This window comes from Hyaena hyaena, unplaced genomic scaffold, assembly GCF_003009895.1.
Source record: "Hyaena hyaena isolate Hyena2069 unplaced genomic scaffold, ASM300989v1 scaffold_130, whole genome shotgun sequence".
NCBI classification, from domain to species: Eukaryota; Metazoa; Chordata; class Mammalia; order Carnivora; family Hyaenidae; genus Hyaena; species Hyaena hyaena.
The window spans coordinates 1,856,566-1,870,272 of record NW_024080762.1 but is presented as its reverse complement, the minus strand read 5'-3'; the positions used below and the strand labels follow the sequence as shown (position 1 = coordinate 1,870,272).

General features: G+C 49.0%; 1 protein-coding gene across 2 annotated transcripts in view; it reads left to right on the top strand.

The window, feature by feature from the left end:
- The window catches only part of THSD4 (thrombospondin type 1 domain containing 4), a 549,275-nt gene that overhangs the window by 515,267 nt on the left and 20,301 nt on the right, over nt 1-13,707 (top strand). For both annotated transcript variants that reach the window (XM_039237821.1, XM_039237822.1), the window contains 3 exons: nt 1,853-1,949; nt 6,397-6,672; nt 12,852-12,981. In XM_039237821.1, coding sequence (XP_039093752.1) covers nt 1,853-1,949; nt 6,397-6,672; nt 12,852-12,981 — 503 coding nt within the window. The remainder of the gene's footprint in view (nt 1-1,852; nt 1,950-6,396; nt 6,673-12,851; nt 12,982-13,707) is intronic.

Sequence of the window (13,707 nt, the reverse complement as noted above, 5' to 3'; positions counted from 1 at the left end):
CAATCTGGGATTTATTCTTCAGGAAACTAAATTATTACATTGCCCAAGAGTGTAAAATGGTCCTTATTTTTAAAAGAAACTACTAAAATCCAGTCTTCCTAAAATGATCAGGAAATAAAAAAGGTGACAAGAAATAAAATTCCAATCAGGTTTTGGTAAAGACGAGCTCAGCCACAGACCTGTAGTCTCTTCCTATCTCCAAAGCCATCCTAATCTGCATGTTGTTCGCGGTTTTATGATTTTATAAATATTCACTCTCCAGCTATATAGTTACATGATCATTCCTGTTGGGCCTCGTGGCTCATAGACTAGAAACTATAAAAGAAGCCTTGTTATAGTTAATTTTGAATATTTTTCTTTAAGGCTGTCCAGTTGGTTGTTGGCCTCTGGGTAAGTTTCCAATGGCATCAGGGGTAAAAACTCAGGTTGTTAAAGGCCCACTGTGGGTGGTCTGGCATTTGGTGGCCAACAATAATTTCATAAACGGGACAGGGTTTGCACTGGCAGAATGCTCATGCAGAAGAGGCATGGGGGAGGCAGGGAGGGGTTCCAGCCTCAGACCCACTGTTAGATCATGTGGAAAGAGAAACGAGAGAATTAGGAGTAGATGGTGGGAAACAGAGGTCACACCACTTCCCCCCTTGGGATTCTGTGCTCACCACCATGGTTCCTGAGTGTAGGGAGCTCAGTGGTTCTCATGTCTGCCTTCCCGCGGGTGATTGTAGAATGGAGGCCCCATTTCACATGCAGGGAGCAGGTAAGGGATGATGGCGGGCAGAGGGGACACTCTCATGAACAAAAGAGGTCCCACCATGCAGGAGTGACCTGGAGACGCTTGTGGCTTAAAGATTCCGAGAGAGCTGTGATTCTAACCTCCTGCTCCAGATGAAGAAATCCAAAACTGTGAGACCGTGGGACTTGCGCTAGGGTATGCAACTGGCCAACGGGAGAGCCCCTTTATAAAGCAGGAGGGACAGAAATCACGGAATGGGACAATGTCTCCTTGCCTGACTCATATTTATACCGAGGATTCCCATTCTGCTGCTCCATTTAGCCCAGCACCCTGCCTCTCACCAGGAAGCCCAAAGGACTTTGTGTTCCAAAGCCAATAGGGAGGGACTTTTCCTGCAAAGCCATGCTGATTGATTTTGTGGTCTTTGTCCCAGACGATGTTTAATTCCTGACTTCTGCAGCTTCCTGCTTGATATCCTGCTTTTGTCATTGGTTCCTGAGAGAATAGGAACCAGGGAGACTTACTTCCCTTGCACCTGTTTTCCTTACCCCCATCTCTTTGCGGGTCTGGAGCTTTCCATGGATGAGAGGGGATGAGATTCAGAGAGTGAACGAGGGAGAGGGTGGGGCAGACCTTTCCTGAGCCTGCCTCACGGCCAAGTAGAGTTCTTTGAAGGGACCTCAGAGATCCCAGACTGGCTCTGCGCAAAGGGCTGATTCTTCCTTGCGTGACTCTCTCTCGCCATCTAGTGTTCAAATGTGTTCCCCTGTGGCCTAAACAGGGCTGTTTGGGCCATTTTGAGAGCACTGAGCGCAATCTAAACTATGGTATAAGATGGTTGATAGCCAACAGAAGTGTTCTGCTACCACTGTTCCCATCTTCCTATTTGGAATGTACAAAATCTTCCCCCTAGTTCTCTTCCAAGTTCTTTATTCTTCAAAAGCAAATAACAAAAAATGATCTGGAAAGAGCTTTCATTTAATCTGCCACAGGTTCAACCACATGATTAGATCTGAATCAACCCACTCATTTAAAGACAGTGCCATTTATACCACAGAAACTCGGCCAGCAGGAAAGGAGTGTGTGATGGTGCAGTGACATTGACCTTTGTGTTGGCAGATGATACACCAGCAGCCTAACCCAGGAGTCCACTATGAGTACGTCATCATGGGGACCAACGCCATCAGCCCCCAGGTGCCTCCTCACAGGAGACCAGGTAAAACCTCTTGTGTTGCTGCCAAGCATGCCTGCTCTGTCCTCTTAAGGCACCTCCCACCCCCCTGTCTCTTCCTGTGCATCTCCCCTGTGTGTCTCAGTTAACACAGGGAAAACCCCTGGACACGCACTTGGTATCAGAGGATGCTTTACTGTTTGTCTGAGCCCTTGCTGATGAGTGTGTCTCATTCACTTGATTCAGAAATGAGGTGAACTTCCTGGATCTATCGTTCTAGTTCGACATTTTGAAAGCCCTGATATTAGTTTCCTACGGCTGCCGTAACAAATCACCGCACACTCAGTGGCTTAAAACAACACACATTTGCTGTCATACAGTTTGGGAGGTCAGAGGTCCGAAATGGGTCTTGCTGGGCTGGAATCAAGGTGTCGCTGGGCCATGCTCCCCTCGGAGGCCCTAGGAGACTGTCGCCCTGCCCTCTCCACCTCAAGAGGCCTCTTGCCCTCCTTGCTCCTTGGCCTCTCCCTGCACCTTCAAAGCCAGCTGAGTAGCACCTTCAGATCTCAGGCTCTGACCCCCTTCTTCCGTCATCACATCTCTGTCTCTGACTCGCCTCCTGCCTCCTTCTTGTGAGCATGTTGGTGATGCCATTGGGCCCATCCAGACAATCCAAGACAAGTCTCCATCCCCAAATCTTTAACTTAGTCACACCTGCAAAGTCCCTTTTACCATATATATACCATATATTCACAAGTTCCAGGGGTGAGGATGCCAACATCTTCTGAGGGCCATCATTCTGTCTATTTCCTGCCTTTTCTCTTGGTCCCCTTTGCTTCGGTTGACACTGCTTTGACTTACAAGAAAAGAATAACGAGTTCGCGCCTAGGTACCTGCCTCTTTCCTGTGGGCTCTGCTGATAGACACGGCAGGCAGACATCTCTTTACCAAATGATAAGGGAGCCCCCCACCCAAATGGAGACTGTCTCTTCCATCTTTTGAAGAGGAAGTTCTGCATAAGTATTAATCATATCATCGCTCACACACCGAGTCGTTCCTCTGTGTCAGATACTGCTGAGCCCTTCACATAGATTAATTAACTCATCCAATTATTACAATAGTGCTCAGAGGAAGGTGCTATTATTAGCCTCATTTTAAAAGTAAGGAAATGGAAGCTTAGAGAGATTGACTTATTTGCCCCGGCCCCACAGTGACCTCAGGCCAGCCTGTGTGACGAGCCCCTGTGCCTGTCATACTTTCTGGGTTACCTGGTGTGACACCTGTCCTGAGAAGTGAGGGGACAGGAGCCATCTGGCTGCATGGAGACAACGGGTGTGCGCCCGGCCTGTGGGGATGCCAGTATTGCTCGAACAGCAAATCAGCACACTCAGCCTGACCAAGGTGGAAGCCACTTGCAGGAACGATACATAGTCTGAGAAGCCAAGTGCAGATGGCAGAGTATTGAGGTTGCTGAGGCCTGATGCTGATCGATAGGGCAACTGGACAGACAACTTGAAATCATATAAGTGGATGATGATTGAAAAGCTTGATGAGTCTCAGCTGATGTGTAGCATGGGATTGATGACAGGGGACAGACAGGCCCAGAAAAAGTCAGTTGTAAGAAGCTGATGAGGAGGGGCGTTCTGGACTAGGCTTTACCCTCCGGGAGCTCGGGCTTCACCCTCCATGAACTCAAATTCGGCTCTGCTGCTTTCTGCTGGCTTGCTTCAGATAAGTCAGGAACTCTCTGAGCACATCCCCAGTCTACAAAGTAGTGAGGGAAGAACCCTACACGCCAAGGATTTTTTGGAGGGGACAGGCCGTGGAAGAGGAGATTGAATATCAGGTATCCATCCCGGCACAGTGACCAGTGCAAGGTGAGGTCTGCAAACAATTCTCAAACGTTTTTTGTCCCATAGCATTTTAGTCTCACTTATATGTGGACTTAAATTGCATATAGTATTTTAAGCCATGAAGTATGATAAGCAGCCAACTAAATAAGAAATACTGGTGAAGGTGGGGAGGAGGCGGGGGGGGGGGGGGANGGGGGGGGGGGGGGGGGGGGGGGGGGGGGGGGGGGGGGGGGAAGCCCTAACTTTTAACTGGATTCTGCGGTAACTTTGGAATTTGCCTCCTTAGTTTGTATCAAACTAGTATATCTTGAACAATATTCAATCAAAATAGAAATACATAAAGTTAGATGCAAGTACTCCGTAATTAGCCAAACTTGGAAGCAAACAAGATATCCTTCGTTAGGCTGTCTGACCAGACAGTGGAATATCATTCAGCACAAAAAGAAATGAGCTGTCAAGCCATGAAAAGACATGGAAGGAAGGTCAATGTACCTTATTCAAGTGAAAGAGGCCGATCTGAAAAGTCTCCACGCTGCATGATTCCAACTAGATGACATTCTGGAAAAGGCAAAACTATGGGGACATTAAACAGGTTGCCAGGGGCTACGGGGGAGGGAGGGATGAGTAGGCGGACAGAGGGTTTTAAGGGCAGTGACACTATTCTCAATGATACCATAGTGCTGGATACGTAGCACTACACATTTGTCGAAACCAATAGAATGTACAGCACCAGAATGAGCCCTGATGTAAACCATGGGCTTTGGGTGATGATGGTGTGTCGAAGCAGGTTCATGGATGGTAACAGCTGTATCGTGCTGGTACGAGATGTTGATGGGGGAGGCTTTTTGGGAGGGGGGCAAGGGAGGATATGGAAACTCTACTTTCCACTTAATTTTGCTGTGACCCTACAACTGCTCTAAAAAAAAGAATAAGGTCTATTTAAAACAAAAAAAGAAGGCAATGTGCCCCAACCTCATCCCTCCCATTCCATTCCAAGAGGGAATATCTCTTTACAGTTTGGTAGGACTCCACACCGCCCTTTCCTGTGCGCATAGAAGCATGCTTACAGCCACTTGGAACCTTTGTCTGTAATCTAAGTGTACAGGGGACTGGTCTTTTCCAGAAGTCTAACTGAGATCTTGCCTCAACTTCAAACTTCTTTGACACTTGTAGAAAATTCAATCTCAGTCAATACCGGGGCCCCCCACACACCCGCAATATGAGTAAAGATCACCATGAGTAAGGTCTGTGGTGCTCAGGAAACCCCAGCGCCCTGACTCTGGCCTCTCCTAGCCTGGGAAATAGTTCTGCCTCTCCCTGTGTCTGTCAAAAAATGCTCTCTACTTTTCCCTCCTTTCTTTTCCTCCTTCCCTTTGGCTGGATGGGTACCTGGGCCTCCTTCTTCTTACTAAGAACTCAGGCTTTCATTGTAGGAAGGAAGAGCTGTTGACTTTCAGCAGCTTTTACTTTCTCTCCTGCAAAACTCTGAGGCCAGAAAACCTAAGGGCTTGGCCACTTGGGCTGGGAGAGGAGGAGGGACAGACGCAAAGGGCAGAAAGCAAATTTAGCCTCCAGACGTGTTCTCCCACACCTGTGCAGGTCTGGGTATACAGACTGACTTCTGCTAGGCTTTTTCCTCTCATCAAACAACAGATCAGTCATATGTCACAACATATATTTGCTCTTTTGTTGTTGTTCCATTCTTTAAAAAAAAAAAAAAAAAAAAAAAAACAGTAGGGGCACCTGGGTGGCTCAGTTGGTTAAGCATCCAACTTCAGCTCAGGACATGATCTCGCAGTTCATGGGTTCGAGCCCTGCGTCAGGCTCTGTGCTGACTGCCAGCTCAGAGCCTGGAGCCTGCTTTGGATTCTGTGTCTTCCTCTCTCCCTGACCCTCCCCTGCTCGCGCTGTCTCTCTCTCAAAAATAAAACATTTTAAAAAATTATCATAAAAAAAAGTAACGCATCATCCAATCATGGTTGTAACACAATGTTTTTAACCAGTGCCCTAGTGGACCTTTAAATCCACTTCATTCTTTGGCTATTTCAAATAATGCTTTACTAGCCATGGTTGTGCCTGCGGCTTTATGCAAAAGAATGAGGATATTTGCACAATAATGTCCTAGAAACTGAATCGCTAGATCAGGAGGTACGTGCATGTAAAACCTGGGTGAATGTGGCCAAATTGCTGTCCAAAACGTGTGTCTTTCTATCTGCAGCTTCCCCCCTCCCCAGTGGATTTCCCTGTACCTTCCATGAGGGGCTTAGGGATTTAAGGGTCTCCAAAATTTCTGATCTTTACTGTTAGGCTGATAATGTCATGGTGGTTGTTTTTGTTTTCACGTGTAGTTCTTTGGTTATGAGTGAACTTGAGCGTTTTTGTGTGACTTTTGGCTTTTGTATTTTCTGTGACTGTTTCAGCTATTTCTATTTTTCCTGGCCCCTGCTTTTCTTACTGAGACATTCATTGTTTCCTTACTCACTTTTCATAATGTTTTGGATGTGAGGGGCATTAGTTTCTGCATGTCTGAAATCTCTGTGCTGGGAGCTGGAGATGGTGGCATGCTGCATAATTTCTAATGCGGAAGGGATCTCCTCTGTCGGTACTCAGTGTTCTGTGTGTGCACCTGCCTCTCCTAGGGGAGCCCTTCAACGGCCAGCTGGTCCCGGACGGGAGGAGCCCCGAGGAGGGAGAAGAGAAGGAGGAGACTGAGGAGAGGGAGGCCATGCGCAGTGGGGCGCCTGAAGTACTCACGTCGGGGTCAGCGCAGGCCTTCCCAGTCAGGCATCCACATGCATTTTCCCCCCATCGGCCAGACAACCTGGTGCCGGCGGCGCCGCAGCCCCCGCGGCGAAGCCGGGACCACAACTGGAAGCAGCTGGGGACAACAGAATGCTCAACAAGTTGTGGGAAAGGTGAGCTCGAGTGTGGGCTGGGAGGGTGTCCGCAGATCCCCACCCACCCACCCAGGAGAGGAATGTGTGGCTGGGCTCGAGGGACACGGCAAACCCTCCCCTCCCTGAGCCTGACTGTGAGATGGCTCAGTGGTGTGACGTTGCGTTGAGGGTCCCCAGGACCACCCCCAAGCTTGATGATCCCCAGGAAGGGCATACAAGTCTCAGAGGAGCTGCTATGCTTACAACGTCTGCAGTGAGAAGATACAGCTGGGTGTCATCCAAGGGAAAGCGCATGTGTGGCCAAGCCCGGAGAGAAACCAGGGGCCAGCTGCCAGGTGCCCCATCCCAAGAGAGCTGCATATGGATGCACTGAGTTCTCCCAGCAGTGGTGGGCGACCGCGGGGGCCAAGTGAGGACAACCAGAGAAGCCTCTCGAAGTCTGAGGTCCGGGGGGCTTCTTGTGGCTCACTCGCATAGGCACGTAGCCCCCACATTACCGACACTGGCACCCAGAAGTCAAACAGATAGACAGGACGTGGCCCAAGACCCCAGGCACAGAAAAACAGGCACTCACCCAAATCACACTGTTGGCACGACCTCCATTGTCAAACTGTTACACTGTGGTCCAAGACAGAAAAACACCCGCCAGCAGGGTATTCCATGGGCTCAAGGGCCATAGTGAAGACAGGCCTTCCTCTGGAGTGTGCAGGGTCCGAGCACCCCAGACCTGCTGAGTTAACCCTCTCCGGCACGACGCGCTCATCAATAACCACAGAATGTGCTCACGAGGTTTAAGGTCCCACAAATGCCAGACAAAACTCATTACACCTGAGAGTCCAGGAAAAAGCACACTGACTGGGCTTGAGGTGTTAGCTGGCTTTGGGCTCACCCCAGCACTCGCAGCCCTCTCCTTTCTGTAAAATCCTCATCCTGTACCATCCCATCATCCCGACCCCATCGGCTGAGACCCCGAGGACAGGCCCGAAGCCCAGTATTGCCTGCTCTCTGGACCCCTTGCAGGAAAGGAGCCCGCACACCAGAGGGCACATGGGGCGTCTCCCTAAACAAAGGAAGGGTTGCAGGTTTGGGAGAAGGGCTGCGGATGGCGTTCAAGTGAAATTTACATGACGCCACGGTGTGATCGGCTCAAAGCGAGCGTGGCTGTGTGCAAGAGGGTCAGTATCAATATTAGTCTGAACCACAGTTCAGGGCCCTATTTCCTTGAAAGCCCCAGTGTTGAGGCAGACGTGGAATGCGGTGTCCAGAAGCCTCGAACGTCCGGCACCTGGCTGGAAATCGATGCTGTGTCTCAGTTTCAAGGTGGCCTAGATCCTCAGTGCAAGAGTACATCTGTGACCATCTAGGAACTGTGATGCAGGGGTACCAAATGCGTGGTAACAGCCTTCCATTTGTAACGAAGCCTTCTGGGTGACCCTAAAAGAGCTGTGCTTTGAGGAGAGGCTACCACAGAAACGGGGAGGCTCTATCCCAGGAAGTTTCTGCCGAACAGAAAACTGTGATACCCTGGGAATACTGGTTTGGGGACTTTTTTTTCCTTTTCTTTTCTTCCAGAGGCTTATACCTGAGAGGACAAAATTCGGAAGCTTTGACATTAAAAAAAAAAAAAAAAAAAGCCTTTCACAACCATCTCAAAGCCTTTATCTTTTTCCCAAGCACATTGGCTTAGTGGCTTTTGAGACTGGGATTTCCCAGAGCTGGTGCTTCCCCGGAGCTGGAGCCCCTCCTGTCTGGAACCCCGCCAGTTCCATGACACCTGATAACTGATTTATGGAGCTGCTACTGTGCGGGTTTTATTGTGCATTTACTTAGTTTATGTGCAAGGAATGTGGACTGGGGATTCTCCGGGCTAACCTCTTTTTCAAGCTCTGTGAGGGAAGATGAAATGCCTATAGAATGTGTCTTCTCAGAGGCAGAAAGCTAGAGATGGCTACACGGGAAGACCAAGACCATTTTAGTGAGGCTCCATCCGTGAATCTGTAAGGCACGCAGGTAACCTGGGAACCCAATGTGCCATTACTGAATACTCCGTAGTTGGTGGTGTGGTGCCCGCTAACCGCTTACATTTGTGCTGGGTAAAAACAAGGGAAAGTTATAAAAAGAATTTAAATTGGTGGCATGTGGTTTTATATCAAAGATGGTGTGCATGGGAGATTCTCTTCCCTTTCATCGCCTGGCCCAGCCTTCCCCGTAGGGTGAGATGTAGCCCAGTCAGAGACCATAAGGCATTGCCTGCAGACTTACTAGGATAGGGACAGAGAATGTGCTGTTTGCCAGCCCCACCTCCGTGCTGCTCACACAGTCCTGTGCTCACTGGATAGACGCCACTTCCCCTGGGGGTCATTCGACAAGTCTTTCTCTGCTCTATACCAGGCATGATGCAGGGACCCCATTTCCAAAGATTCTGGTTATCATTCCCCCAGCCAACCCCAGTCTCTGTGATCCACACTGAGATTTAAAAAAAAAAACAAAAACTGCCTCCCTTACTAATCGAGCCAGCAAACCGTTTACACCTCCTGACTTAGCCCAGATACAGCTTCTCTGGGAAGCCCTTCCCGATTCTGCAAGGCCCAGGTGGGCGCCTATTCTGTAGGACCCCCCAGCAAATCCGGGACACATTTGTGCCCCAGCTCCGCACAGACTAGTGGTCTTCATGCGTGTACACTTCGCATTGCCTGCACCTGGGATCGTACCAAGCACACACGCGGGCACCCCTCAAGTGATTCCTGAATTAATGGATATATTGTCACCACATCTCAAATGGGGTAGAGAAGCTATTAGAAAATGTGTAAGAGTAGCTTTTACATTTTCATGACATCCTAGATACGCAAGGCTAGTATTGCCTTACTTGTGTCTTATCCGTAGCTGAAAGAATGTGGATTTATGTCTTCGCAACTGGAGAATCTTCTCTAGATTTCCATGTTACGTTGTTTAATATTCTTAATAGTCTTCCTCCTTTGCGCACCCACACGCACACACGCATGCACACACGGCGTCTGCCCCTAGGATGCCCGGGGTGATGTGTGCATAGTCTCCTTTACCCTGACAAACAGCACGATTTGTCCCGTCGAAGAGGTGTGGAAGGGGTGCCTTGGAAATAAAACAAGAGCAGAGAGGTGCTGTTCCCCGCCCTTGTGCGCCCAGACCCTTTGCTCTCCCGCGCGACAAATGGCAGCAGCCGTGGGTGCCCCTCCTTGGCTCCCTGTAAGGTTTGCTCCCGGCCACAGCGGCCGCACCTGCAGGACAGATGAGGCGGTGTGGATGCGGCAGTGTCCAGCTCAGCAGTAGTGACAGATGTGCCGGGACAGGGCCCTTCCGAGCCTGCTGGTGCCAGCCAGCTCTTTCATGCACGACGCGAATCCACGCCCCCTGCGACCTCACCGCTTGTCCCCACACAAACCTTCTCCGGTCCTCCTGGCGGCTCACCAGACCGCACATGTCCATACCTCTCGCGGGAAAACCTCTCCTTTTGGGAAATGCTTTCAGCATCACAATATCCTCATCACGGAGAGGGCCCCGCCCCCGGGCAACCCAATGGTCCATCCAGCATTTCGCCCAGACCTCTGACTGGTCAAAATTTTGGCTCGGCTCAGTTGATTCCTAGAGTTTCAAGACCAGGGTGATATAATTTTTTTCTCCATATTCTGTCCCTCTTCCCATCGGCCTCTGTCCTGTCCCCTGAATTCATCGACTTGCCTCATTTAATAATTTCAGATTACCAGTGGTCTTGTTCTCTCCTCCAGCATAACAGAGCTCTGTTTTGATCAACACACGCAACACGAAACCCAACTAAAATGATCCCGGTTTTCCCTGCTGCTGAAGCCCAGCCAGCACCTGACCTCACCACCCCATTCTTGCTTGCCAGCAATTAGAGATGTGATAGAATGACATGCTGTACAATGAAGAGATGGCCAGGTGCCATTTTGAGTGACAGTCTCCCTCTCTGCAGAAATCAAACCTGACCCGAAGAAAGAAACCATTGAGGTCATTGGAGTCCTCATAGTTCCGGTGTTTTCTCACCACCAGAGAGAGAGCCCCTGAATCCATGTCCTAGGCTGAACACGGGATCTGTAAAGGCACGAAGGGGGAGTGCGGGCAAGGCAGCAGCCATGTGCCAACAGCCCTAAGCAGAACCCATCTCTCCGAGGCACAGGAGCATTCCCACGGTAACCTGTATCCTTTTAGCCAAAGATATTAAATTGCCCCCTCGTCTGAGTGCCATGTGGTTGGAATAGTTACTTTTGCTTTCCAGTCCACAAACTTGCAAGCAGGAAAGGTAAACCCACATGGTCTGAAGGGATCAATAATAAGATTTTTACTTAATCCCTTCATAGCTGGGTCCCAAATGGATAGCCTGCAAGGCGTGAATGGAATCTTATTCATCTTGGTGCAGGGAGCACAATGTGTTTAATGTTTGCTGAATTTAATTAAAAATCTCTTCTTGAAGCAGGTATGTCGCTAGACAAAATTCAATTCCACAAAAATGTTTGCTTCCTATTAATTAAATTAATTTGAGGGAAAAGTACGTTTCTTCTACTCAGCTAACAATTATACTTAATTGGAACACGGTTTTAAATAATGATCTCAAGCTATAGCTACATTAGAAATTTTTACAACCAGAGTAGTTTTGAAACAAATGATCATTTCAGATTCAGAACTGTCTTACAAACGTTCAGGTTTCTTACAAGAACTTCCCTCTGGCTGGGTCATCACACAAGATCAGCTTAAACAGGCATTGACACACTTTTCGTGGCTGATGAAATATTGTGACATTTATGTTAAACGTTATCCCTCCAGTTACAATTAAATTGCAGCAAGTTGGAAGTTCAGAAACTCTAAATGTCTGGCCAATTAGCAACAGAGCGAGAAGACAGAGCCCTAGAATAAGTGATCCTGTTCTTCCCAGCAGGAATTGCGTAGTGGCCTGGACGGGGGGGTTGGCTGTGGGGACAGGCAGTTATTTGTGAAGACACATCTTATATTTCAGACATTTCTCCCTTTCTACACTTTCATTAGTAATACTTCAGGGCTGCCACCAGGGGGCGCAGAGAGAGAGAGAGGAAGGCAGAATTGAGTGGGCTTTTTTTGAAAGCTACGGATCTCACAAACACATTCTGACTTTCTCTCCAAAATAGATGTATCCATATTAAGACGGTGAAACTGCGCTATGTATTCACAGCAAAACAACAGGGGTGGCTCAGTCAGTTGAGCGTCTGGCTCTTGGTTTCTACTCAGGTCATGATCTCACGGTTTCTGAGTTCGAGCCCCGAGTCAGGCTCTGCGGTGACAGTGCAGAGCCTGCTTGGAATTCTCTCTCTCTGCCTCTCCCCTTCTCTCTCTCTCTCAAAATAAGTAAATAAAAACTTTTTAAAAAGTGTTTAAAACAAAACAACAACGACAAAATCCCTGAGGCAGTTTAGTATGATTTTTTTTTAGCAAAGTAATAAAAACAAATATTAGATCTCTGCTAAGTAGCCATTTAGCATTTTTATTGAGCAGCTATTGCTCTGCTAGGTACTGGGATTACAGGGATGGACACGAATGAGTTCTGTCTCTGAGAAGCTCACTGTCTCATTGGAAGCAGACATCCACTCAGATACCTAAAAATACCATTGGATCAGTACGTATTTATTCGGGGAATGTGTAAGACACTTTACAAAGGGAAGCCAGCTGCTCTTCTGGCCTGTCTTCAATCTTCCTACTTTTCTGCTGCAGCCTGTCTCTTAATCATACAGGCATACGTTCCATCTCAGCCTCCTGGACGGCCCCCTCCCTCCCAGACACGTGCACACAGCTGCCCAAACCCAACTGCCCTCTAGGATCCAGCTACAGCTTCTGGGACCCTCTTTCTGTGATGTCTCCAGAAAGCCTGCGAACAGTTATGACTAGCGCTCACCATCACTCGCCTGCATAGTGCTCTCTTGAACTGTTAGGAAACTTATTTTTATCTGCCTGCAGCACTTTCCAGCCGTGTCCACAAAGAGATCATAAGCTCTTTGAGGGCAGGAACTATTCCTAACCCTCTTTGCACCCACGTGCCTGGCAGCCCGTGTGGGTGGGTGGGGATTGTTCTCTCTGGCCTCTCTTCACCAGTACCTGGGTTCTTCTGTGCGTCTCCACCAGAGCCCACCATACAGGTGTGTGGGACTGTCCCTCAGAAGTGCTCCTTGTGCTTGCAGGGTCTCAGTTCCCGATCTTTCGCTGCGTACACAGAAACACCCACGAAGAGGTTCCCGAGAGCTACTGCGACTCCAGCATGAAGCCGACCCCCGAAGAGGAGCCCTGCAACATCTTCCCTTGCCCAGCCTTGTAAGATGGCCTCTCTGTGCAGGCGGCCTTTGTCGGGTCACCTCTGCTTGCTCGTGCATAGGACCGTAGGAGCAGATGCGATCCAGATTTTTTAAATCTGTGTGCCTCTGACTTAGAAACCTGAGACTTGGTCTGCGCATGAACTGCAGTCTGTTCAGCAAGCACACCCATCTCGGGTGCTCGCGGGAGCCTGTAGCCCTTAGCAGCCAGCACTCACCAGGGAAGCCCAGCCTTCGGTAATTGGGAGCAATTACGCCTCAGGGAAAGGAAAGAGGGAGGCAGAGAATTACAGTCCAGCGTGGTTGGCGTGGTAGGTGAGCTGTGTACACAGAACAATGAGAGTCGTAAAGACGCCAGCCACGAGGAGTCAGGTAAAGAGTCTCAGGAGAGGTCCTGGGCTGGTTATTGAATGATGAAGAGGACACTTGCAGAAGGGAAAGGTTCCTAAGAAGGGTGCAAACATAATTTTCAAAGGAACAGATACATTCCCATAGGTAATGAGCATGTGCCGATGTCTTATTTAACTGAATGACAAAGCAGGGTGACAGGAGAGGATCGTGAAACTGACACGCAAGTAGAAAAAAAAAAAAAAGAGGAGGTGCCGGAATTAGATTTCTAAGTTCCAGAGTGGGGTAGTTTCCTGGACAGAGTCCAACGGCCCTTGGCAGGCCACTAAGAATGTTCTGGGATGAGCCTGCCCAGGGGGATTCTGACGGCTGCGCGCTG